This window comes from Onychostruthus taczanowskii, unplaced genomic scaffold (assembly GCF_017590055.1).
Source record: "Onychostruthus taczanowskii isolate IOZ18803 unplaced genomic scaffold, ASM1759005v1 scaffold81, whole genome shotgun sequence".
NCBI lineage: Eukaryota > Metazoa > Chordata > Aves > Passeriformes > Passeridae > Onychostruthus > Onychostruthus taczanowskii.
The window spans coordinates 2,946,969-2,973,740 of record NW_024506002.1 but is presented as its reverse complement, the minus strand read 5'-3'; the positions used below and the strand labels follow the sequence as shown (position 1 = coordinate 2,973,740).

General features: G+C 43.5%; 1 protein-coding gene across 1 annotated transcript in view; it reads right to left on the bottom strand.

Moving 5' to 3' along the window:
* CAPN6 (calpain 6) overlaps positions 1–25,376 on the bottom strand; it is a 52,729-nt gene extending 27,353 nt beyond the window's left edge. Inside the window, exons 1-3 of the mRNA XM_041424400.1 lie at positions 25,170–25,376; positions 18,878–18,964; positions 17,900–18,071 (exon numbers count right to left, since the gene is read on the bottom strand). Coding sequence (XP_041280334.1) covers positions 17,900–18,064 — 165 coding nt within the window. The 5' untranslated portion in view covers positions 18,065–18,071; positions 18,878–18,964; positions 25,170–25,376. The remainder of the gene's footprint in view (positions 1–17,899; positions 18,072–18,877; positions 18,965–25,169) is intronic.
* Positions 25,377–26,772: the final 1,396 nt, after the last annotated feature.

The window sequence follows — 26,772 nt, the reverse complement described above, 5'->3', positions numbered from 1 at the left end:
TTGTGCCTGCAGGGAGCATCCCAAATGCAGAACCCTCCCCACTTGTCCCCTCACACATGTACACAGTGAAATAAGCACCATCTGCAGAGCTGCAGTTGGGCTGGGCACAGTCTGGAAGTGAGGTTGGAGATTTCAGGGCCTCGTGGTTCTGCTGAAAGCCCTGGTGCTCTCCCTCATTGTCCCACCAGGCTTTCATTTGCATGACAGAAGTCTGGTTGTGTCACCTCCCATCCTTGCTGTGTAGTTGAAATATCTGACATTCAGACACTGATGCTCTGAGGAATAAAGTGGCTCACAGACCCCTTTTTCCTGTTTTTAAGTGGTCCCTTTATTTCTAACAGACCAACCTGGTCAACTGGCTTGCAATCCTATCCCAGTCTGGATCCTACAGAATTCCCATACCTGACTTCCTAGCCCCTCATCCAAGCAGTAATGAAAATTCTGATGGGGGAGATTCCTGTAGGACTCCAGCAACACAACTTGAGAGTACTCCAAGTAACTTATTTAACCAGCTATGCACCCCCATGAAAGAGTTTTGCAAGACAATGTGAACCATGGGAGACAACAGACACCCATTTCCCTGGAGCCATGACATGGTTTGTGTGTTGTTCTGCCACAATGTCCTAAAATTAAAAAAAAAAAAAAAAAAAAAAAAAAAAAAAAAAAAAAAAGAAAGATTTAATAAGAAAGGATGGGTTTTATTTGAGACCAGATGCACCACTAAAAGTACAGCAGGTAACTGACTGTGCACTGATATATGCATTGACTCAGAATAATTTAGCTAAAGGAGAAAATTCCCCTTAGCCCTGAACATGCATCTCCTGGTGTGAATATTACCAATATTCATGAAATAAAAGTTATGCAGTATTGGTTAAAGATAGGGAGAAAGATATTTTGAGGGTTTATTAATTAGCTGTGTGTCTTCACAGGCATTAGCTGAAGCTGCATTGTAAAAAACATTAACTGTAAAACATTAACTGTAAAACATTAAGAGAGATCTCAGATCTCCAAGAAAAGGGAAAGATGATGTTTTAACAGGTTAGGGTCTGTCAACTGTTTCAGAGAAAAACAGATTAAGTCAAGGGGAGAAGACAGAAGAGCAGTAATTTTTTGCAACTGAGATTTTCAAAGGTTTCTGTAGTATTTAGAGCTTTTCTCCAGCACCCTTTAGAGAACCCAGCCCTAGCATGACAAATAATCCACCTTTGCTTGCACACGAGGCCTACAGAGGCAGGCACTATCAGACTGATCTACTTAAGCCCAGTCACCATTCCCTTAAATTCTTTAAAGCAGGTTGATTTCTGTCAGAGCTGAGAATTGTTTCCATTTTCTTCCCTTCTCCCACCCTCACATCATCCTGAGGCAACTCCTGTAGAGGCAGAGTAGGGAGCAGGGGGAAAGGCAATTCTTTCTGAACATGGATGGAAAAATTCAGCTTGGCTGCAGCTGACACTGAACCACCCTCATCTAAAGGAGGGCAGCAAAGACAGCAGCCAGTGGCCGTGGAGCTGAACAGGTAAATGGGATTGTCCAGCCTATAATAAGCCCCAGCTGTGCTGGCATGGCCACAGAAGCCCTCCCCAGAGCAGGTTGTGTGCCAAGGCAATTGCAGTGAGCCCCAAGAAGCAAAAGGACCAAGTCCAACTGCACTGGATACTCCAGTGCATGCAAAAAGACTTTTACAGCCCTGTGGCTGAAAAAATAATCTGCCTGTGGAGTGGAAAAATAGAAGTGACCCCACAGGGGGCAGTTCTCAGAGAAATCTCCATCCAAAAAAACCCCAGGGTCAGACGTGACCGACTGAAACAGCCCTTACTGAGATCAGGAGGGGACTTTGGGCAGTGCTGTTACACCCTGGAAACCCCCAAAAGGCAGGTTTAGCCCCAGGTTTCTGTCTGTACACCCTGAGCTCAGGATGAGCAATTCCTCTGAAAGCTCTGTGCCCAGCATCCAGCAGAATCAGTTCCTGAAAGTGAGATAATGCCCAGTGCTGCTTCAAGAGAAACTGAGCAGCACAGCAGCAAGGGGAAGGGCATGCCAGAGCTCCAGCCTTGTGTGAAAGGAAACTCAGCTATTTGGGGATTGAGAAATGCTTCTTCTCCCTCCTCCCTCTCCACTAAATCCTGTTACAAAACCAAATGCATCACAGACATTTTTATAGTGTTCTTTTTTTCCTTTTTCAGTTTGGGGCTAGTGGTGACTAATACTCAGTCCATGGGTTTCAGCCTTGCTCTGCCTGTGGGACACGTGTTTGGGGAGGATCTGAATCAATGTTTTGGAAGAAAAACCCCCAAAAATTGGAATTGGGCAACATGGTGTGTATGTTGGCTGTCTGTGGGTTTCACCTGACCCCTGGAGCAGCACAGCTGCTCTCTCCAGAATGCTGACAGGGCTGGGCAGGGCTCAGTGATGGGCCCTGGGGCTGACCTCTTCCTGACCCTCCTGACAAAGCCTTTGCTGAAGCTCTGCCAGTCCTCTGCCACTGCGGCCCAGAAATCACTCCAGACTGCAATGAAAGATTTGCTGTTCTTCCAGAACCCTCAGACAAGAACAAACCACTTCAAATCCCCTCTTGCTGCACTATCTGAGTTTGTGATGCTACAGAACCGAAGCACATCCATAACACCTCTAGAGAAAAGCTGCCTTGTTTGAGAACACTTTGATTTTCACTGAATTTACCAGAACACAGCCTTTGCCTCCTGCCTTTTCCCCTTGGACCTATTCCCTTCTCTAAACTCAATTTGTGTGACTTTTCCCCAGCAGCAGCAATCAAAGATGCCATTCTTAGGACAGGATTCACCTCAGGCAACATCACATTCTCTCAGCCAGATGTCCAAACTCCCCTGGAAGCAGAGCTCAGGTCTTTTCAAAGGGCAGTGCACAGACTTTACCCTGCCACTGGAGAAAGCCCTGTGTCTCTACTGATCATATAAACCAATAGTTCACAGCAACTCCAACCCCTATAAAACTTGATTTTCAGCTATTCCAAAGCTACAACAACTGTGACATAATGTGGGGGAAAAAAATTAATAAAAGTCCCAATTTAATTGGTTAAAAATGTATATATTTAAACTTCCTGGGAAAAGTGATAATTTTCCATCCTAAAGGGACCGTTTTGGGGTCACTAATCTGACATTTTCTTGCAAAATGCTTTTACAGGGATTTATTCTGATTTTGAGGTGGTGATGCTCCATGAAAAACATTTGAAAGAAAATCTGAATGTAGCCATGCACCAAAGCAGGGGAAATGTTTTTGCATTAAATGCAATAAAAGAGGATGGTCAGGGACAAAGCCAGTCCTTAGGGCAACTCCCTGACATCATTTCCAGAACTCCCAAACGTAGCTGAGGTCAGACATGGGCTGCAAGGCCACTCATCAGACTCAAAGGCCACCCACTGCTCAGCTCCAGCTTTTTACTGCTTCCTCAAAACATGTTTGTCTATCAAATTCTTGGACGAGTTTCCTCAGATGGGGAATAAAACCAATAAGAAAATGAGGTTGGAAAAAGTCGCACACATTTTTTCACAGCACTGACATATTCAGCACTGGAGCAATGTGGAATAAACTATTCCCAGGTCAGTACTCCTGACTGTCCAGCTCTGCCTGGGGAGGAAAATATTTGTTTGCCTGATAATGAACATCATTTTGGCTCAGGGGCCATGATCTTGTCCAGTCTGACCTTCTGCTGTGTCTGCATCAGCCGGCAACTGATGCAGATGGAATTCTCCATCACTGCCTTTTCTGAGGAAGGGAATTTGCTGTTTACAAAAGAGTATCAGGCAGATTTCAGCAAAGTCACATTTATTTTTTTTTTTATGACGTTGAGTATTTTGTGGCAAAACTAAAGTCAAGTCCTCTAAACACTGTCTGGAGTGAAAATTCAGATTAATTTGGGAGATGATTTGTTTTTCCTGAAATATTTCTGCCTTGCCCAGTGGCAATGCACAGACTACAAAGATTAAAAAGCATAAATCTAAACACCACCTTAAAGAGGATAAACCCCTTTAGCAACAAGTTCCTCCTTTCCACATCCCTTTTCCTGTAGGGTTTGTTTCAGCCTAGATTCCACTATCTACCATTTATCTCAGACACTTAAGGATAAAAATCCTTTTTCCTCTTCTCCCAGGCTCCTCAACTTTTTCAGATTGCACCTTGAGGTGCTCTCCCACTTATTTGCTTCAAGCAAAAAATAAGTGAATGTCTGGGATAACAGTTCAGGGCCAACCCAGTGACACCTTGCACAGAAACCTTTGGAATTGTGATCCACCCCACACCATTCTGGACTAGATGCTTCATAACATAAAAAGAGGAACTGTTAAATGACACAAAGCCCTGAGCACAAGGCACAAGCTTCTTAGACTATGAGCTGTATCAAATTTTGGATTTTGAATTGGTTTTTAATAGAAATTTTGTTCTAGCCAACACAGCACAACTTTGCTGAGCCTATAAAGGTCAGAGTCCATGGAGGGACTTTAAATTCTAGGTTGGACATCCTTTCTGGCAAAGATCAGCATTAGAACATGTAAACCAGAGTATTTTTCTTTTAGGAAGATAGAGAGTTCAAATTCTAAGCTATAAAAATATTGCCTCAAAAGTGACACAGCAGCATTCATTCTACTCCTGAATACTGAAAGCCCTTTTATGACTCAGCCAAATCAGTGTATCATAGAACCATAAATTCACAGTAACTAGCAGGAAGACTTTTATTTGCTCATCTTGAAAACAAACAGCAGCTTCTATCTCTAAAACATGTTTCTAAACTTTGTCTTGGAAAGATTTCCATTTAGCAATAAAGTTATCAGCATGTGAGATAAGTTTCTTCAGTACTGAGTGATGACACTGAAAAATCCACATCAGTGACTTCCAAGGAAGGATTATTAAGCAAAATCACAGTTGCTGTATCTGCCAGGCAATAAAGCCCATGCTTTTCCCTCCATGTAGATGATTTTGTCTTGCACAGATGGCTATTAGAGTACTAAATGAATAAAATATGTTTGGATAACATGCTGTTATACAAAGTGATCTTGAGGATTTCTTCTTCCCAGCCTCAAGAAAATTTCCAGGATAAACCAGTCTGACTATGCTTTAATGTCTTTACAAACTCTGCATGTCACTTTGGATATTGTTATTGTGCAACTTAAATGCCCAAACCATTGAAAAGCCAGAGAAACCTGGATGCTTGTGAACTTGTGAAAATGTGGAGCTCTATCACTGTTTGAATAGTCAGTAACTTTCCTAGCACCATTAATGATCATTAATTTTGGATTCTCTTCTGCTTCAACCCAAAACAAAGAGTGGAGCAGATTGAGTCAGACAGATCCATGGACAAGAGCCTTTGGCTGCCTGGGAGGACTCAGCCTGTCAGGGTGGAGTCAGAATATTCACTTGGTCATGATTTTATCCCAGTTGAAGCACAGTGACTTTCATCTTTGTGATTAAATTGTTCAGACATTTAAGAGACTTCTTGCTTGCAAAGACAGAGTAAGAAACTTTTTTCTTTATTTATATCATGCTGTTTCTTTCCATAGCTCTTTCACTGCTTGAGCTAATTTTTGATTTTCCCAATGTGATATAAATACACTGAGTGGAATTCACCACTTCATTTCAGACAAATTTCTCTGTTAAACACTAACGTCAGTGCCATCCCTGAGAAATTACCCTCCTGATTTACCAGCTTAGAAATCTTTAGAATCCCAATAATCTCCCTCTATCTTTTGCAATAACTACTGGCAGCCACAGGAATATTCACAGTGCTGTGAGGTTGGAATGACAGATTTGAAGTCACATTCTGGGAAAAACAAAAGGGATCTAGACCTCCAGTTCCTATTGTGTGTTCAAAGCACCCCAAAATTTCCTCTAAAGATGAAGATTTTCTATGAATATCTAGGAATTGCTGTGAGAACTTCATAATCTTTATTTAATCAGGGACTAACAGCTAAAATGAAGTCAGTGAAAAACCTAAGGAAATATTTCTTAACTCTCAAAAGACAGGAGAAGGGCCTGTTTCTAATAATGTTGAGGTTTGTCAGTGCTGCTTTTCCCTTGTCTTACAACACAAGTATTTACAGTTCAGCCATTATGTTCATTGGGAGCGATGCTGGTTTTTAATTTTTTGCAGATTTTGGAATGTCTGCACAAGTAGCTTAACCTGGTGTCCCTGTGTTTTCCAAGCACTCCCTCGCCCTCAGGGTCTGCAGTTTGCACTCCACCCAAATGCAGAGCTGCAGGGCAGAGTCTCAGCTGTAAATCATCCTCACTTCAGCTAAACCAAGGGCTGCTGCTGCTTTATAGGGGCCAGTCCCTCAACCCACCTCTATCCACAGGCACATACAGCTTTGCTTGGGTTCATGAGACATCCAACATTTTAGGGGAATCAATGTGCTCGTTAAGACTGGGAAGGAGAAATGCCATGGTTGGATTACATCTGAAATACTTGGATTCAATTGGAGTTATTCCTCTTACAGTGCAGACAGCAGCTGTTTGACCAGGTAGGTCATGTGCCCAATTGTGAAAAGCAGCTTTTAGGCAATTGTCACTTCTGAGTTTTGTTTGTGGAGAGCAGAGTTAGAGAGTGAGGGAGGAGAGGCCAGAGGACGAGGTGCTGCATTCACATCTCCATTTAGGGAGGAAAATCAGATGTCCAAGGTTTAAATGCCCTTCTCTGAAGGGAGGAGGAAACAGATAGCAGTGCTTGTGCACAGCAAATGCAGCTCTGCACAAAAATGGATTATCTATAGTTATCCTACTGACCCAGGGAGAGAAAATGCCTGATTTTTTGTCTTTTATAGTCCCACAAATGCTTCCTTAAAGCTCCTATGGTAAACTTGCAGCAGCAATAAAACTCCAAACGTGCACACCAAAGCTCAGCCCACAGCTGGATCAGTGCTAAATGAGATTTAATTTTTTACTCACCATCACAGGACTGAAGATTCAGTGCAGTCTTAGGCAAACAACCAACCCCATTTTGATAATTATTCAGTGTATCAGACTGGAAAGTGCTGTCTCCAGACAAAAATCAGACCTCAATGTGCTTTCTGTAGCACAGACACTCTTTACTAAGCAGACCTTGGGGAGCCACTTGTCCACCTCCCAGGTTCAGGAAGGGTCACCTGGAGCAGGAGTGCCCAGATGGCTCCTGGACAGCTCCAGACACAGATTCCACTTCCTGATACATGTGAGGAGCTCAAGGTGGCCTCTGCCACCTCCAACGCTGGCCAAAGCTCAGTGTAAGAACTGAATAATTGTAAGGTACCACTTGCTCTTAACAAAAAGTGTATTTATCCTGAGGAACAGCATTTTATTTCCTGCAAGCTGGAAAAAAATGCTAATTCAAAATGGTATAGCCTTTGTGATTAAGTTAGAAACATTGCCACATACAGGCAAGAAAGCAATTCTAAAAGGTTCTTTCAGCTGTGAAGGATTTTTAAAAGCTTCTTTTTAGCCAAGAAAACATACATATTTATTTAATCTTTAAATAGAATTAATCTTGAAGGAAACATACATTTGGATCACAGGAACACAGCATGAAATTCAAACAAATTACTCTGCAAGTCGAAGGCAGAATGGCTTACTAAACCTCAAATTCCAGCTCATCCCAAATACCCTTTTAAATATGGAAATAATATGACAAAAGCATGAAGCTCTTCACACAGAAAGCATTTTTTGGATGTGGATGCTTTCCACTCTTGCTGAAGAGTGTTGACAGAACAATACCTCAATTTCCTTTGCAACTGGCATGTTTAGGCTGTAATTTTTGCTTCAGAGAAGTCAGACATTTAATTCTTTTGAAAGACTAAATCAATGAACTAACAATTACTGTAAGAAGACTTATGCTAGCTGGGGATATGATCCTCAGGCTTTTTGTTTTACAATCTCAAAATAAATTTTACCATGTCATTCTTGCCATCGCCACATCACCTCAGGACAAACAGAAACTGTTTGAGAAACCAATTTTCATCTAATGACAACTGAACCAACTAAATGAAACCTGACATTTTAAACTTTAAAGAAACATTAGAGTATTGGAGTTGTACTGTTTGTGCTCTAGAAATGGCATTGAGGTAGTTTAATATTTTTTTCTTTAGAGGAAACAACCACAACAACATAAGAAAGCCTTCCTCCAATCTGAGGGAGGGAAATACAAACTGGAAAAAGTGCCAAGAGAGAAGATAACAGAATATTGGCATCTGGAGAGCTGTCTGCTTGGCAAGCATGCATGTCATTTACAATGTTTGCCTTTAATTATAGTCCTGGAAGAACTGGGTGAGTAATCCCACTGAGCAAGCTGCCACTTTCCAAAAGTAGCCACTTCATCCTCTGGAAATAAAGGGTGCCCACTGAGGAGTTTTTGTTTCCTGTCAGGATGCAGCCAGCAACAAAGGGCACAACTAAAACCAAAGAATTTTCTGACATCAGGAGTGGGATTGGGCCATCAGATTGATGTCATATGGCGTCCACTCAGTCACCAGGCTGTACTGGAGAGGTCAGACCTGCAGGCTTTATGGTGCCTTGCTCATCTCTTCTTCTGGGCAAGCCCCATCTTAACAAGATTTTCCAGGCAAAATAAAAATAAAATTATGGAATTCGCAGAATAAGGGTGAGCAACAGCTCAATTCTGAGAACATTTCAGCAGTTCCTGAAAGAAACATGTCACAATTTCCCCAGATGGAAACATTAAGGACAAAATATTATGGGAGGAATGTTTTAACCAGTCAGAAACCAAGATGGAAACGTGCCAAACAATGTTTTCATGATGCCTCCCATACTCAGCCTGCTGGGGGACAGACCAGGTGACAAACAGAACACAGTGAGATTCCCAAAGCTTTGAAAGGAGCCAGGGACCAAAAACCCTGATATTAATATTGAGGTGTACCAGCATAAATCACTGGTGGGACTAAAAGTGAATAATAAAACTGTAAGTTTAATTGAAGTTAATTAAACTATAAGTTTAAACTATTTATAAGTTTATATTGTTTAGAACAGGACACTTTCTTAAAATGACATCCCCAAGAGAACAAAACAGTATCTGTTTCAGTCTCAATAGAGCTTCTTAATTTAAACACTCATCTCAAAAAAAAGTGAGGCCCTCCCAGGTTCTGGAGCACCATGTGCTCCTATATTTTAATTTTTCAAATTAACACACAGGATCTCTTCAGGGTGTGAAGCACTCTGCCAGAGCTGGGCATCACCAGCCTGCTGCAGAAATGTGAGGAGAGACACAAAATCCTAGAACAGTGTGGAATTCCTGATCCTGTTGCTGGTGAGCCTTCACAGACACAGAAATGGAATTTTATCAGGTTCTCAGGGTTTCTGGTCTAGAGGCACAGCACCCTGCACTCACCCCAGCCTGGGTGGGGCCTGCAGGCCCTGGCCTGGAAAATGGGGCCTGGACAAGGCTCACAGAGCTGGACACAACCCCAGAGAGGGAATCCCAGCCCCTGCCAGCAATAACTGCTTGGAGAGACTCAGGGAATTGAGAGAACGAATCCCTCCCTGTTGGTTTGGCTGTGTGAGAGGAGTCCTGGGGGCACCACACACAGCTCTGCTCCACTCCTGCCTCCAGGACCCCAACAGCTGGGAAAGAAAGTGCTCAGCAACACATCTGCAACAACCTTTTGTGTCTGGTGGCTGCTCAGCCCAGTCACTTCTCCTTGGACCCATCCTCTTTCCCATCACTACTCTTAGTACAAAAAAAAAAATAAATTGTATCTTCTTTGTAAAGCTACCACCATTGAAATTCCACAGCACAGATTCTGGGGCTCTGCCTGCCTTCCAAACTCCTCAGATTTGTTCTGGGGTGACAAAGCAAGTCCAAACACTGCTTCACCCTTCAGCATCCTGCTTCCCAAGCCCCTGCCCATTCACGTACACACATCCACGTGCACATCTCCATTTAAACACATCCCTGCCTGCCTGCTCTGGGTTCATGCCCTCGCAGTTCGCCATCCAGGCTTCATTTTCGTGGTAGAAATTGGGTTGGTCTTATCACAGACAGAAATGCTGTTGCAAATGAATCAAGATTTCATCTTGCTGGGGGGTTACATTGTGAAATTGATAATTGTATGTGAAGTTTATATTGTTTAATTTAAAATTCTCTTTAGCAAAATGCAATCCAATATGAAATATTTGCTGTTAACAGGATTTTTTCAGGGTCCAATGCCCATCAGATTTCCAGAGACAAGCCTGTTAATTATTACTTTGAGGCTTTGGTGACAAAGGTTACTTTAAAATAATAATAGGCCAAACCTGCAGACAAAGTCAACACACATTTTCCAGTTTGTCTGGTGACAGCAGAACACCTGCAGAAGCTGAGGCAGGGCTTGCAGCAGAGATGTCATAGCCACTGAGAAAGGATCAGTGTCATGTTGAACGTGAATTAGCACAGTGGCCATGGTGTGGGCATTTCAATCCCCTTTTCCTGGGATCAACATAATGTGTCCTCAACTGATTATTCAGTATTTTTACTATATTCAACAAGGTATCTTTTGTGGCAGCTGTCTCTTTGCTGCCTTTGCACTGCAGGCTGGCTTCAGAAAAGATTAGCTAACAAACACATAAATAATAATATCAGCCTGGAACACAGGAGACTCCTTTGGAGTTTTTCTGGTTCCTCAGGAAGCTGCTCTCAGATGTTGTGAGCCGTCAAGCACGTTTTACATGCCTGATGTGACAAAAATCCTCCTGTTTGGTTCTTCCTTTTCCATCCAGCTATGAAAAAAAATCCCAAATGAACCTCCCAGTTGTGAAACACACAAACACACTCCCCAAAAAAATCCACTTTTGCTATTTCTCAGCCAAGAAATGGCAATGTTCTGTAGGAAACAGCTGCCTGGAGCTCCCTACCTTCACCTGCCAGGGTACTAGTAGGTGCCACATCTTCTTTTTCACATGTTCAGTGAAAAAAATAAAACAACCCAACCTCAAAATCTTAGGAGAAAATAACAATGGGAAAAGGTCAAAAAATAAAACAAAGCCCATGATGTTTTCAGTGAATTGTTTGGCTGGACACCATCAGAACATGTTGTTCTAAGTACCTTAAATCACCAACAAGGGAAAGCCCTTCAGGGCTGAAAAATGTTTCCTTGCCTCCAAGAAAAAAAATTCCAATTCCAAAAGCTTTATTAGCACATTTGGGGAAAAGTTACAACATTAAAATTAAAACCAAAAAGTATTTGGCCCAGTATTTTCCCCCCACAAAGAAAGCCACTATTTCTCCCTTCCATTCTTACAAAATGTGTGCTCCTCAAAAAGACCAATTCCTTGGAACAGCTGGGACTGTTATTAACCTTAAAATTCTTACAGGATTGTATTAGTGTAGCACAAATAATGACAATATTATTCTATCATGATGTGTTCTATGAGAACTTCCATTCTTGGTTGGTAAAATGAGAATTCCAGTTCCAAGGGATTCCAGTTACTTTTTTGATCTCTGTAGATCAATGTATCCTGTATGTATTTGAGTTATTAGAACTCTTATTTAGATGACATTTAGATTTGAACATCCCTTACAAAATTCTGGCTGCTTAGTGCTTTAGAAAGTTTTGAATTTCAGTGAATTCCCATGTATTTCATGCACCAAATCACAATTGACCTCCTCTGTCCCATCACTCCAGGGCAAAACTAGGTGGCCACACTTCTCTTGCAAATGACATTACATTTCCAGCTGCTGGTGAAAATTACCCAAATCAACTGATTTCACCAAATAAAATCAGAAAGCAGATTCTGAACCCAGCTGATCCAGAACTGCAGCCATACAGGAAGGGTAAGACTTGTTTTGACCTGGCTTTGAAAGACCTTGCCCTCCACTTTCGGACACCTCCTCCTAGGAGCCAAGTTCCCTGGGATCTTGGTAATCCCTGCATTTCCAGTCTGTGGATCTCCAGGATGCAAGAACAGCAATAGCTGCACAGAAGATCACTCACTCCACCAAATCCACCCTCATTAAACAAATAAAGCTCCCGAGGCAGATTTTCAGTCGCTCCAACAAAAACCCCCAAGGTTCAGGAGCCAAGTGCCAGCACTAATTTTACCCTTCAAGAAGCCCAGAGCACGATGAAGCCCTACCCACGCCGGCATCTCAGAGGGGTGGCAGCCCATTGTTCTACCCCCAACACCCCTCCCCTTCCCTCCCAGCTCAAAATTAATTCTAACAACGTGAAGACAATTCGACTTAATTGCAGCTGCATCATCTCCTGCAGGATGCCGCTGCCAATGCTGCCCTTTGAATGTGCAGTTGTCAGGGCAACGGGTGCGAAGAGGATGCTTTTGTGCTGCCACTTGCATCCTCGGGAGCCGCGCCAACCTCGCAGCTCCCGCAGCTGGGATGGGGTGGGATTAACGCCTTCCTCCCCGGGAGCCGCCTGTCCTTCCTGCCATCGCCAGCCCTTGGCAAGCAGCTCCTCCCGCTCTGCACATCGACACCTGCGCGACAGGGACAGATGGCTGCAGCTCGGCTCCACAGCTACGGGCACCCAGGGTGCTGGAGCAGCTCCCCAGAAACGTGCAGCAGTGCCAGACTCTGGTTGCAGGAGCTTTGGGGTACATGGTTTGTCCTCAATGAGGAAAGAAAAGACACTTCGCTATCATTTAGGAATTATTTTCTTCTGGTGATTTCCCATCTGCCTCTTATCCCCTCACCCACCCCCTCTGCACTAACAGAAGACTGCACCATGTCTGGAGGACTACATGGTCCCTGCCTCCACAATTTTAACCTAAAAACTATGATTAATGTGTACAGAAACCTTCTCATCAATCTGTGATTATCTTCAAGGGCACACTGCTTCCCAGAGCTTAGCTCTTAACAGCTTTCCTATTTCTTTAAGATGAAGGGTTTAAACTTAGGTCAGAGCCTGCTTTGCCTATGACCTTTTATACTACTTTTGAGTCTGCAAGGCTTAAACCCTTCTATAAAAATTAAGGTGCACTGCAATAATTCTCTTTATATACACACACATGCAGTTAACAAAGAAACATCTGACTTTAAACTTTTCCACAGATAATGAGCTGTAGCTGAAGATCACGATCTAAATCTGCTTTTAATGGCAAGGAAAACTATTTGCAACAATGGCAAACAGCCTCCCTGCTAGTGCACTCACAAGTAATTACAGCACAAAAAAATGCCTGTTGAAATGATCACCAGTGTCATCTAGGAAGTCCTAAAATCCTCCAGCAGCCCTGTACAGCTGCAGTCATGGAGTGAATGTCTGAAAGTCACCCAGTGAAGGATGCTGGACTGTCTGGAGGACAAGATCCATGGTATTGAGATCCAGGATGTGACAGACACACAGGGAAAAGAAGCCAGTTCAGGATTGATTTCATCTTAGTGCAAAGCTGAGTCTTTCACAGCCCTTTTCTGCTACAAACAAGTCCCAGGGAAGCCCAGCAAACAAGCAAACCACAAGACACTGGCTCACACAGCCTCCAACCTGAAACCACCTTTGTGTCCCCAGCTGTGCTTGAGGCACATGAAAGGATTTGTGAACTCCCTCAAAGCTCAGCACCTTTTGAAACACATTTCCTCACCTCCCAGATGCTACATGTGCCATTATTTCCAGTGCAAACACAAAAGTCAGCACACAGAGCTTTGCAGCTTCTGTTTACCTACACTTGAACAAGAGTCAATAACCACCAACAGCAGAGAAATGTGGACAATTCTGGGATAGGCAGGGAAACAGAAGCCTAAACTTCATTTGTTTCAGTACGTGTAGCCTTTGCAGAATAAGTAATTTTTTCAGGAAAATAATAATTATGTAATGCAAATCTTTAAGGGTGCGGAGGAGAGTTGGGGAGGGACCCCTGTTCTAATTAAGCAAAATGATTGCTGTTACTCCATATTTTTAACTGGAAAAAAAAAAAAAGGGGTTGAAGGAATTAAAAAGGCACATTCAGATGTGAAAAAGTGACCATTTAACCACGAGCCACACTCCAGAAGGGTGTTGGGGCATGGAGGGGGGATCTGGCAGACCAGGTAAGTGTCACTGTTCACGGGGGCTGGTACAAGCCCATCACTTTGTCACAGAGAAGGCAGCAGTGCAGCTGCTCTGAGAGGAGTGCACATCACTGCCATGCAGCTGATGGCATTCCCCTTTAATATCCACTCTCCTCCAGCTCTGGATTCCCCCCAGGCCCCATCCTGGCAGATATCCCAGGGTGTGATGAGCTGTCACTCCTCTCCATGCCCTGAAACTGCTCTTGCAGTGGTCATGCAACTGCTCAAAGCCTGACACAGTGCCAGGACACCTCCCTCTCCTACAGGCACCACTGGGCTCCACACGAGTCCCAAACACAAGCAGATGTCTCTGGTCTTGTTCAAACTGGAAAACAGGGTCAGACTGCAGTGACACAGCTACAGTTGAGTCAGAGGAATTAAATGATGAGGAGCATTACATCTGAGGGACATTTAACCTGAGAGCCAAATCTTTCATGACTCTCATTCCATGAAATTTATGACAACTGAGTTACTGTTGAATATTCTGGAGGACACTGAGACCACAAATCCTGTCACTGTGGAATAAAGAACATTAATGCAAAATCTGTAAAGCTCACCCAGACTCTAAGTGCCCACACAGGGATTTTCCCCAAGCTTCCTCTGTCTTCTAAATGAAAGCAAAATCTTAAATAGGTAACAAGGTCGGGGAGGGTTTAGGGTTTCAATCAGCATTTGTAAATATGAAGATGTTTCAGCTCCTGAGACAATGGATCATTTTCCACCAGAAGCAAACAAAAGCTGCTGCTGCCTCCAGTAAACACATGAAGGTGCCAAAGTCAGAGCTCCTGAATTCTCTGACAGCAGAGAATAAAGGTTGGATAAATCACCAACCTGCTCATCCCACACATCCCAATTTGGGAAGTGGGGAGACACTTGTTCCATCTATTCTTATCACTGTATCATTCCAGAACACAGTACTGCCTTATTTCCTGGACTTTTCCTTTGCATGGTGATAACCACCCCTGAAAAGGCTGGAAAACTGGTGAGAAGAGTGGAGAATGGGGCCCATGGCATGCAGTGTTTCCAGGAAAAAGGACACTGGGCTCTGCAGATGCAACTCCCACCTTCAGCCAGGTAGCTGACCTTTGGAGTTAATGGGAATTTAATCAAACAGAGCAGTGTCCCTCAGTGGGCTGGGACACAGGAGGGGTTTCTGGGGAAGCAGATCAGCAGCTCTGTCTCACGGTGTCTTTCTGTGCTGTTTTCCTGGACACAGACCAGCTCTGTCTTCCCAGAACATCAGGGTGCAATCACAGCCCTCTCATAAAGAGAAGATGCAGATGAAAGCAGAATCAGGGCTTAAAAACACAGGGTCAAGCAGGGAAACCAGAAAAGCACATGATAAGAGTCTCATTCTGTAGGATCAGACTATTTTCCTTTGTGAATAACTAAAGAACACTGTTTATCTCTGAAGCAAGCTGGACCACTCTTTCCTCACATGCCTGCCTGCCCTGCTTGGGGGATCACTGCTGTTTGTTTAACACTGACAAAGATGTCCTTGAGATTCCATCCTTTTTTGCAGGGTCAATGAAAAAGTTCACACAAACCCAGGTTTAGTTAAAAAATAAGACAAAGTATCCATTCAGCAGTGACAGGAATTCCTGGCTATTTTCAGCCCATGCTGAGCAGGACCACACAGAGGCAGTGTTAACCAGGACAGGTGGCCAAGGACATCCCTCTTGGCAGGACACAGCTGCCCCCTGCCCCACTTCAGCCTGGCAGAGGGGAGAAACTCCAGGGAAATCACAGGAAAAGAGCAGGATGATGCTAATATCAGTGGGCAGAAAGAATGTCCACTAACCAGAGGGACATTCTGAGTTTCTTACTCTTTTTCCCACAAACCAGCAGTTTTTCCCCACAGAGAATCTCCCCAGAAGGTTTCCTGCATGAGCTGAAGGGCTCTGGAAGATGCTGCACCTTTGAAATGGTTGTGCTCAGCTCAGTTGCTATTTCAGGTTTATCTCAGAGGAACTGGGCTATTAGCAGAGCCCAATGTTCTGAAACACCAGCAAAGGATTCACACATCAGGAGAGGTTTAGATTAGATACAAGGAGAAATTTCATTACCAAAAGGGTTGTCAAGCACTGGAACTGAGTGCTACTGGAAGTGATGTTTTAGAGACCTGGTGTATGAACATTAGCTTAGTAGTGGACTCAGTAGTGTCAGGGTAAGTGTTGGACTCAATGATCTTAGAAGGTTTTGTCAGCCTGGAAGATTCTATGGTTCTGTGTTGTTGGCATCAACACCAGAATTCACCCTCCGAACTTCTGGTCAGCAGAGGCCAGGACTGGTGGGATATGGTTCAACATCTCAGGAGGGTCAGGTCAATCTGTGTGATTTTATGGTAAATGATAACAAAATTGATGTAAATAGAACATTAATATGTGATTCTATGGTTCTGTGTTGTTGGCATCAACACCAGAATTCACCCTCCGAACTTCTGGTCAGCAGAGGCCAGGACTGGTGGGATATGGTTCAACATCTCAGGAGGGTCAGGTCAATCTGTGTGTGGTTTTATGGCAAATGATAACAAAATTGATGTAAATATAACATTAATATGCGAGGTTTCCCACATTAATATCATGTTTCATGGGTAATAATTGAAAGCAAAGCTAATCACTGACCTACAATTAGACTTCAAACCACTGACCACCACCTTGAACAAACTCATAGGCACAAGAATGGCCCAAAATGGCATCCTTGGCTAGAGTTCAGCTCTTGCTTCACATCTTTTATGAAGAACAAACACTCTTCCTGACCTCACTGTGAATGGTTGCACAGTATTTTCTCTTCTAGGAGGGGATGAAAGACTCCAATAAACAGGAAAGTGCTCAGAAATAAAAATAAACCCACAGACTTTGGAATGTCTTCTTTTTCTTTCCCAAATTACTTCTCCCCATTTTTCAGTCTCAGGTCTTGGAAAACTGAAATGAGAAGCAGGAAAGCAACCCTTGCACTGCTCACTAAAATTCCAGTAGAGAAGCTGCTGTAAGGAATGAGCACCAGGAAAGAAGAAGAGAAGCACAAAAGAGAAGCAGCCTCAGGCCATCCTGGCAAAGAGAGTCCAGCCTTGGTCAGCCTCATCTGCTGTCCCCTGTCACAGAGGACACAGAACAGCACCAGCTGTATATGAAGGACATCACATTGGCATTGTGTTTTCTAAGGAAAGACACCCAAGTGTGTACTTCCAGAAGATTAATTCCACCCCCAAAACTGGACATGGATGAAGTAAAAGAGTGATTCATCATGCTTAAAGGTAAAAAAACTGCCTGCATCTGGCTGGAGGCTTCCACTGTCCTCTCCATTACACTTGTCACAGTAAGAGAACAGATGACACTGATGGAAAGCCAGAATGGGAATGTGTTTGTGTTCTTCTGAATTGTTTGCTTATGGCTGTGAACTGATTTAAAAATACGTGTGAAGCATAAAACCTCAGAGCAAACCAATTAATAGACCATGGATATAGGTATTAATGATTTGAAATGCCTACTACATTAGCTCAATTCAAAGCAAATTATATATTTGTTTTCCTGTTAAGATGCCAGCAAAAGTGGCAAATAGACACAAGCATTCTTGGTTGCCTACAGATAATAGCTGTTCATTTGGCACAGAAGATCACTGGTGGGTAATTGAGGTTTTACACAAGTCAGAGACAAAATCCACTGTGAATTCAGCACAGCCATGCAGAGACCAGAGCTGGCATCAACCAGTAAAGGAGAACTCTCCACTCTCTCTGGGTATGCTAAGGGTATCCACTCTTCTGGTGATGCTAAGGCTTCACCAGAATCAAACTGAAACAGCTGAGGGAGAGGGTGGCAGTTCAGAACAGAACAAAGCTTTGCTCAGACACCTCTTGGTGGAAGTGTCTCTGCTGGAGGAGCCAGCAGGAGTGCAAACACATCCATCCTTTACCTTTGGCCGCTTCCATTCCACTTTCCCTTTTGCTGCTGAGTCGTAGTAAAGGGATTCATCCGAGGCTGGAAACTCAGGGTCCTCAAAGAGGATCCCCTGCTGGAGGCACTGCCCCTTCAGCTCGTGGTACCTCTGATCTCGGAAGAGCTGCACTGATGAGGACATCTTCTGTCTACATAAGATCAATATTGGACAAACCATGAAGAGTCTTGAAAGTCCATAGGTGATACCACTCCCTGGTCTTGAACAAGAGAGTATGTAACTTGTTCTAAATGAGGTCACGGATTTATTTACAATAAAACAAAAAACCCCAGATTATAAATTAGATTAGATTAAAGACTGGGAAAGTATAAACACAAGAAGATCCTACAGATAAGGATCATATTTTTGTCTGAACAGAATTCTTATCAGGAAAGAGCCCAGGCCAGGCACAAACTCAACATTTTTCTTTGTCTAATTGATTGGAAAGGTAGCAGAGTGAGGCTTGGCTCTCAGACTGCACCATGTGTGAAGGGCTGGGCCATCTTTCTGTCCTACATTCTTCTTTTGGCTACTAAAGCTTGAATTATCTACTCCAACTTTCATGCCTAAAAAAACCAAAACCAGATTTCCACATTTCTCCATCTTAATTTAAGTGACAATACTTTGGCTTGTACTATTGTCTTTGAACTTTATGTTACATTTCAGGGAACAGATTTCCCAGAAGGAGAAAATATTTGCAAATAACTGATGAGAACTAAAAGTATTTTAAAAAAGCACAACAACAACAAAAAACCCAAACAATGTATTCCCAGAATCCTGACTATCAAACTTGGCAGGTTTATGGTTGCACCCACAGAGCTCAAATTAATAGCTTTAAAACATTTTACAGATGAGACATCAATCACAGAAATCATCCAGGATAGTTTGAAATTTGTAGGACATGAGGGATGCTACCTCTGCTTCATGAGTGAGAGTGGTGAGAGCATCTGAACTTACCCTGTTTGGAGAAGTCCTGTGTGTCAGTTCCTTTCCTCTTCCTTCTGGACACAGGTTGGAATTTGAGATGTATCTCCCCTTCCTTGCCTACAGTGATAAAGACAAATGCAGGCTGAACTAACCAACATCCTGCTCTGGAGCATGGCACCACATGGTCCTGGCAGCCGCCCACTGTGTCCAGCTGCAGGGAGCTCAGCTGGTGCTCCTTGAGCCACCTGCAGCACAAATTGGATGAGATTCCACAAATCTGCAGGAAACTAAACCAAGCTTTTGCGGGTGGGCAAGTGAGCACAGTGAGAGAAATACAGAAGAGTTATGAGGAACACTTGGAAATGTGAGATTTATCGTGGTCTTTGTTCTTGTGAGTGAAACCTGTTTGTGGTTGCCCCTGGATCCCTGGAAGTATCTAAGGCCAGGCTGGATGGAGCTTGGAGCAACCTGGGATAGTGTAAGGTGTCCCTGCCCATGGCAGGGGGAGGACTGGATGGGCTTTAAGATCCCTCCCCATCAAAGCCATTTTGTGCTTCTATTACTTTCTTGTTAGTTATCTCCCTCAATAAAAAGTCTCAAGGCCTCTCACTTGGCATGTGGCCTCCCAAGACAGGGCAAATAGATTTCCTTCCCCCCACAAACCAGTTCTTCAAATTCATGTGTAGAACAACGCATCAATTTTACAGAGGTACCTCAGAGACCACGACAAAATAGTCTGACTAATTTGGGTGGGATATAGATTATTTCATGATAACTAGCATTCTTGATCATTAACAATTCCCCATGAGCTATCTAACATTCTAAACCGAGTCTATGTGTTTTTAAAATAGCCCCTGGGTGATGAGGTTTCTGTTGCTGCCTAATTCATTGAGACAGGTCTTTCATGACCTCATTCCCCTGCCCTTTCTCCCCATCTATCTGCCAGACAGGAACATGAGACCTTCCAGGATTAACGCTCCATTCCACAACAGCCCAGAATGTTCTGTGGCAATGCACAGAAGGTGGTGATAAAGCACTGCCTGCCTCGCCCTGGGCTGCACAGGCAGTGTTCAATAAGGGAAACACCAACAAGGAGGAGGCCTCTCCTGCCAGTCTCTTCTCCTGCCCCTCTCCAGGCTCCCTGTGACATCTGCAGTGTGTTTTTGGGGTTCAGGCTCCCAGGGCTCATCCTGGCTGCTGAATGTTTCACTCCCACCCAGGAGGCACTGAACTGAAGTCCCATCACCATCTGGAGAACCAGGAAGAACCCACTTTCACAGGAACCCAGAGCTGCCCATTTTAAACTCAATAAAAACATCTCTTTCTCATTGGAAAGCCCTCCATCAAGAATATCAGTGCAGCTTCTGTACAACAGCCTGGTGGTTTGAGTGCTGAGGATGGAGGAGCACAGCTGAACCCACCTCTCCTGGAGTGTTCACCTACCAGGACACAGCCTGAGGCAGACATGGCTCCCATTCCAAGGTTTATTTTTGAAGCAGCTCCCAGTTTTTGACCCTCAGTTGATGACTGAAGCTCCAAAACAAAGAAGCACACTCCTTCCTCCTTTCTCCAGCTGGGGCACAGGGCAGCAGAGCATCCCCTGCTCCACACCCACAGCTTTACCCTGGCTCAGCTGGCACTCCAGCCTTGCAGTGCTGAGGAAACACTGCAGGGCTTGGCAGCTCTGCCAGGGCTGCCTGCTCTGCCATGTGATATCAGCTGTGAACAGTGGACTGTGAAATACAGTCCTAAAAATACTGCACCCCAGCTCAGAGACACGGTCGTTCTGCAGAGAGAAGGGACCACTGCAGGGGAGGGACAGAGGAGAAAAGAAGGGGGAATAAACACTGAAGAGCTCTACAGGTCACCCAGTCTGCCGGGGTATCAGCAGAAGTACAGGAGTCTCACCTCACTGAGCTTTCAACCTCTCAGCTTTTAAGTCTTTCTCTGCCCCTGTTTTTCCAGAGTTTTCCATTCTGTTTAGAAAAAGGGATTCAGCAGAAGAGTGAAGCGGAGCTGCTGCAGAGTCCCCTCTTCAGCCTGACCACAGAACAATCTCAGTTTTACTTACAGTTTATTCTCAGAGATGATTCCTCTGCCAGAGCCAGCCAGAGCACAGCTAAATCACATTCAGCTCTGGGCAAATAGCAGCTCCTGGCCTTAGCAGCAGCCATTAATTAAAGGGACATTCACTTGAAATCCAGGTATTCCTCAGAGCATTAAAATAAGCTTAGAGTGTTAAACTACCCAACAGTGTTTCTTTACACTCACATTTCCCTGTCCTAACCTTTCTCTCCCCCAGCTGCTACACAGGAGTTCCACAACAGACAGGTGTGTGAGGGAGAACTACACCCTCCTTATCCTTGAATTCATACAATAAACACACAAACCTGAACAGAATTCACCTGCTCTCATCCCAGTTTGGTTACTTTGTGTGACCAAGTGACATGCAGGGTAAAAAGGCAGAGCAGTTATTGCAGCTGCTAAGCCCAGCCATCCCTCCCACTCCCATCCCAGCCCAAGGGGTGCAGGGATAGCAGGGCTGGGTTTTTCCTAACCAAACCCAGCACTTTCAGTCCCAGAGGCCAAGCAGCTGCAGAGGGTCCTCGGTGCCAGATGAAACTCCTCTGCGAGGAGGAGGCTTGATGTGTTGTAACACATAAATTCTATAACACACCCCACTTTGCTGTTCCAGCTGCTGTTCCAAGGAATTTCCATGCACAGCACCAGGACTAAAAGGGCAAAGCGCATTTCCAGGCAGGATTTAAGGCCACAGTTGGACAAAACTTTGAAAATGAAACTGCTTCTTCCAGAAGTGAATCCTGAGTTCAGGCCCACATTCCTGCTGGTTCCGGAGCCCGTGACTGGGAAGGCCATGGAGGAATGCCAGAAATGATGCACACAGCAAATTCCATGCTCTGGGGTAACCTCCCAGGCTGAGAGAGCTGGGGTGCCTCAGCCTGCAGAAGAGAAGGCTCCAGGGAAACCTTAGAGCAGCCTTACAGTTCCTAAAGGGAGTTTTTTTAAAAAAAAAAAGGGAGAGCAACTTTTTACATGGGCAGACAGTGACAGTACAAGGGGAAGTGGTTTTAAATTGAAAGAGGGGAGGTTTAGATTCGGATACCAGGAAGAAATTCTTTCCTGAGAACTGGCACAGGTTGCCCAGAGAAGCTGTGGACTCCCCAGCCCAGGAAGTGTTCAAGGCCAGGCTGGACTGGACTTTGAGCAGTCCAGAAGATATCCCTGCCCACGGTGCTGGGATGAGATGAGCTTTCCAACCCAAACCATTCTGTTATTGTACAAACCCAGTTTGAAGTTTATTGTCCATTTGCAGGTACCAAGTTGTCACCTTAGCAGGACTAACAGCCACACCTGGTTCTCAGGGGTTTCTTTTGTACTTGCAGTTGTGTGCCTGTCTTGACAGCACACAAAAACCTCCCAGCTCAACACTGACTTCTCAACAAACCTCAAAGCCACTGTTTGGACTACAAGAGCAAAACAGGGACTCAAGTATTTCACTGTTTGCAAACATAGTTTTGTATTTTCCCAAACATCTCTGTCTCCACAGTTTGCTTCAGAACAATCAAACCAGTGAATGCCTCCAAAAAAGCAGCCCTGCAGCCAAAAGCTTTAAATTACTCCGAACTGGTTTTCTGTAAAACTAATTAAAGGAACTTCCAGATGTCCAGCTGGAAAAAGTTATTGCTCTTTCTTGCTGTGCAGAGTGATCACAGGTCCTTACAACACAATGACTTTGCAAATCTGTATTAAGTGCAGGGGAACTTAAAGCAGTTGAAAATCTTCCACTTCATAAACACTGTGGTTTCACGATCTTGGCTGTTCCACTGCTACTGCTGCAGTAGAAGCATGTCTTCTGGAGAAATTTACTAATTCAAATTCTTTAAACAGCTCAAGACATTAACTGGGAGGCTTTATGTTGGACTGGATTGCCTCTCTTCCTCTGCATAAGCGAATAAAAATGTATAAAGTCAGTGTTAAATCTGTGTTGTGTGGATGTGCAATTGCATTAGTAAGAATATATTCAATGTTGACCAAATTTGCTGCACAGGATAATTTAATAGCACCCTGTTCAGTATTAATGACTGTGATACTGGGTTCTCAGTAGTTTTGGATGGCAGTGCTCTCCCTGACTGGGTGAAACACCAAGTTTATTGTGTGCCCTGGGGATGCCATGATTATTAATGATTATTAATACATGATTATTAATGATGCAGCTTCATTATTTCATTATTAATGATACTTCTTTCATCCAGCATTTGGATTTTCCAACAAAATAAGGTTAGTTGGACTATTTTATAGCCTCTGTTACTCAGGACTTTTATAGGCATATAAAGAAGGTTTCTCTGTTAGCTCAGCTGAAGAATTAGCTACGGGAAGGAGATACAAGCATTTGCCTTCTTGCAGAAACAGGACAGTGTCAACCTTGTTCTGCTGTGCAGTTTTGCCACACTTAAAATCTTAAAAGGAAACCACATATTTTCATCTGGGAGTATCCCAACCCATATGCTATCACTTCTGAGCAGGAATGTGGGGGAGAGCCACTGGACAGCCCACAAGCTGCTTTCACAGATAGCATCACAGCCTGGCAGAATCAACAGGCTATAAACCAAAGTTTTTCCACGATAAAATTAATTACAACACGTGTACTGCGACAGCACAGTGCTTAACCAGGTTTTTCTTTCATGTCTCACTGGGATGGGAGGGGTTGTGTGGTGCTTCAGCTGGGATCACAATTCAGATTGCACTGCAGAGGGTGGGTGCTGGGTCAGGACCAAGCCTGACGTTTCCTAAGCCCAGGAGTGGAGCAGGAGCTCTGCCAAGAACCTGCTGCTGATTTTCACAGCTTGTTCTCTCTCCATCTCTCTATCTCACCAGTTCCCAGTGAGATAAAGTGCAAACTCATTCTGACCCCTCAGGATGGGAGTGCAGAAGCAAACAGCTGCTGAGGAAAGCTGCCCCTGCAGGTGACTGTGCCCAAGGGGGAACAGCTGCACCTGGCATGAGCAGAAACACCCCAGATTTGTAGGGCTGGCTGATGGTCAGGGGTGTGGGGGATCTTTTCAGCTTGAGAACTGAGTGAATCAGCATTGCACTGCTGACTGTTCAGCAGTGCAATGCTGATTTCATAGTCAAAGCCACTCAAAGTCCTGGCAGAACACACTCAGAGAGGATAAACTCTGGCTGGATTACCTCTCTCCCCTCCTTGCCTTTCCCATGGGAATTTATCCCCAGTAGCTGCCTGTGAAACACTTTTAACTGTTCTCTCTCCCCTCAGGCAAGGGCAAAGATTTAAAAAGCAATGGCATTAGCAGCAGAGCAGACTTTTGCCTCCACCTGACTTCCAGGTGAGACCTTCAACAAAATCCTGAAATTCTTAAATATCATTGCAAGCAGAGACAAAACCCATGGCTCCTTTCAGGATTTTCCAGAATGCACAGGTGTCCTCATGTTTTAAGAAATCTTGTCCTTCAGTGGCTCCCAGTACAGCCTCAAAATCAGACACGTTTTCAGTTAACATCAGAGAAGTACAATTCCAGTCAGATTTCTTTAAAAAGTCATTTAATACAGTAGATGGCAATAGTTACAATTAACATTAATCCAGTCAAGTGATCTATAAAAAGCTCTGAAGAAAATGCAAACAGCATTGTCACTTAATTCATTCAAGCCAAGGTTTTGTGCTGAAACCACAGGAAACAGCTTTCTTCAAAATTCCAGTACCTCTCCATTCTGCCTCTTCATGAAAGTTAGTTTAAATGAAGAGGATAAAAAGAGATTTCAAATTAATCAGTAACTCCTTATCAGGCCACTCCATTATTTTATATATCCACTTATAAATTATTTTAGATACAGTACAAAAATCTCTCCTTCACAAGAACAGTGAAATAAAGTAAAAAAAACCCAAAAACCCCTTGAATTTCACAGTGAAAGAATCCACAGAGAGAACTGACAATATATTGGAAATCAGAGACAGGATGGCAAATGGAATTATATGAGCAGAGATCAAACCACACTTTCTCAGTCTGGCCCCTTTCTTTGGAATAACTGTAAAGGATGCCTGTAGAGGAAAGAGTGGAACTGGTTATCCAGAAGAAAGCAGAGCACCCATGCTTTGGCAATAAATCCTGCAATAAAGTTTGGATCAGAGTTAGCACAGAGCTGTGACTTTCTGAAAGAACTATATATTAAACAAATTCAAGCAATCCAAAGCATTTTCTCACTGTGCTGGCTCGATAGGGTTCACACAGAGCTTTCCTTCCCGGGGACAAAGGTGTTAATGAGTAAACACCCGTCAGGCACTCACCTGGCTGGGATCAGACGCTGCTGGGGCACATGGAACTCCAAAGTGGCTCCTGCAAACAATGATCCCTCGGCTTCTTAAGTGGAATTCTCCGGGCTGTACCACGATCACATCTCCAGGGGGGTGTGTGTTGGGATAACTCTCCCAGGGATGTCCCAGGGACACCAGGAAAGCTCTGAGCTGACCAAAACTGCAGAGCCTCGTGCGCTTCTGACAACACAAACCATCAGCTGTGGCTGTGGCTGGAACTGTGAATGAACTCTTAGAGAAGGAGATAAGGCCAGGCTGTTTGGCAAGAGTTGCAGGGTTTGTTTGGATTTTTGATTTTTTTTTTTTTATTATTTTTTTATTTTTTTAGGGAAAGCAACAGATTAATGTGCACCGTGAAAAAAAAAAAAAAGTTACATTCCTTATTATGCTGCACAGCACTCATCCTTCTCTCCCTGTCCTAGTAAAGGAATTGGTATCACTTCATGGGGATAACAAAGTTTAGAACCCAGAAAAGAATACATTTCTCTGTGCTGTAGCAAAATAAAAAGCAGGATACAAAGACATTCTTGACAATAAATGGTTTTGGAAAAACAAGCTTCTCTCCATATTTTGCTCAGCCTCAATTTCCTTTTGGGTAAATCCTAAACATCTGGGTTAATTTGACTTGGTTTTTTTAATTTTTTTTTTTATTTGAGGACTATAACACCTTTATTTTGCCATTATGTGGCTTTTATTTGTATTTTAATAAATGTAGTCCCATTTTTGAACAAGCATCATTTCAAAATGCATTACAAAATTCATCTGTACCATAGTTTTATATATTCTCCCCAGGTTTTTTTCCTCCATTTAATCCTCATTTTAGCATAACTGGTCTAAGTTTACAAATAGGTTCATTCCTTCTCCTCAACATTATTACTGAGAAAATTTCCTAGAAGAAATTGGATCTCAGGGGATGAGTTACATCCACAAAATACTCTGAAGATGATTAAGAAGTATCACAAATTTCTGTACTGCAAGGTTCACCACAGGACTATTTGCTCTCTTACCCCAATTCCTTTTGAATGCACGCTGAAATTTGGACTGAAAGTCCCTGGAAGCTGCCACTACAATTTTACCATTTCATGAGTAAAAAAGCCTTACAAACTGAAGCCATGTGTTTCCAATTTCTGATTGAGTAAGTAGCCCAGAGTTTAAATCATAATAAAAAGCTGATGCCTGTATATTACACGCACACTGTGATTCATTTGCACAGCTGAGGTAAGAACATGAAAACTCCCACAAGAGCACAACAAAATTCCACTCTGTGAGCTGATAATAACACTCACAGCTTATAAGAAGTGTCCTTGCAGTAGCTGCCTTTGCTTTGCTCCAGTGCAGAACAAAACCATGAGAACTTTTTGATGTGAGTGGTGTAATCCAAGAATTGGGTGGGATTTGTCTGGGCTGAGGAGGAGCTCTTGCTGGAAGCCTTGTCAGAAACAGAAATTCCTTCGGACAGGCAGCAAGATGAGCTACATGGATGACAACTAATAGGAAAAAAAAAACAACCTGGAAAAGATTTAAATTGTTCAGTTATTGTGAACAATTTAACCTTACAATATTGTACCTGAAATCC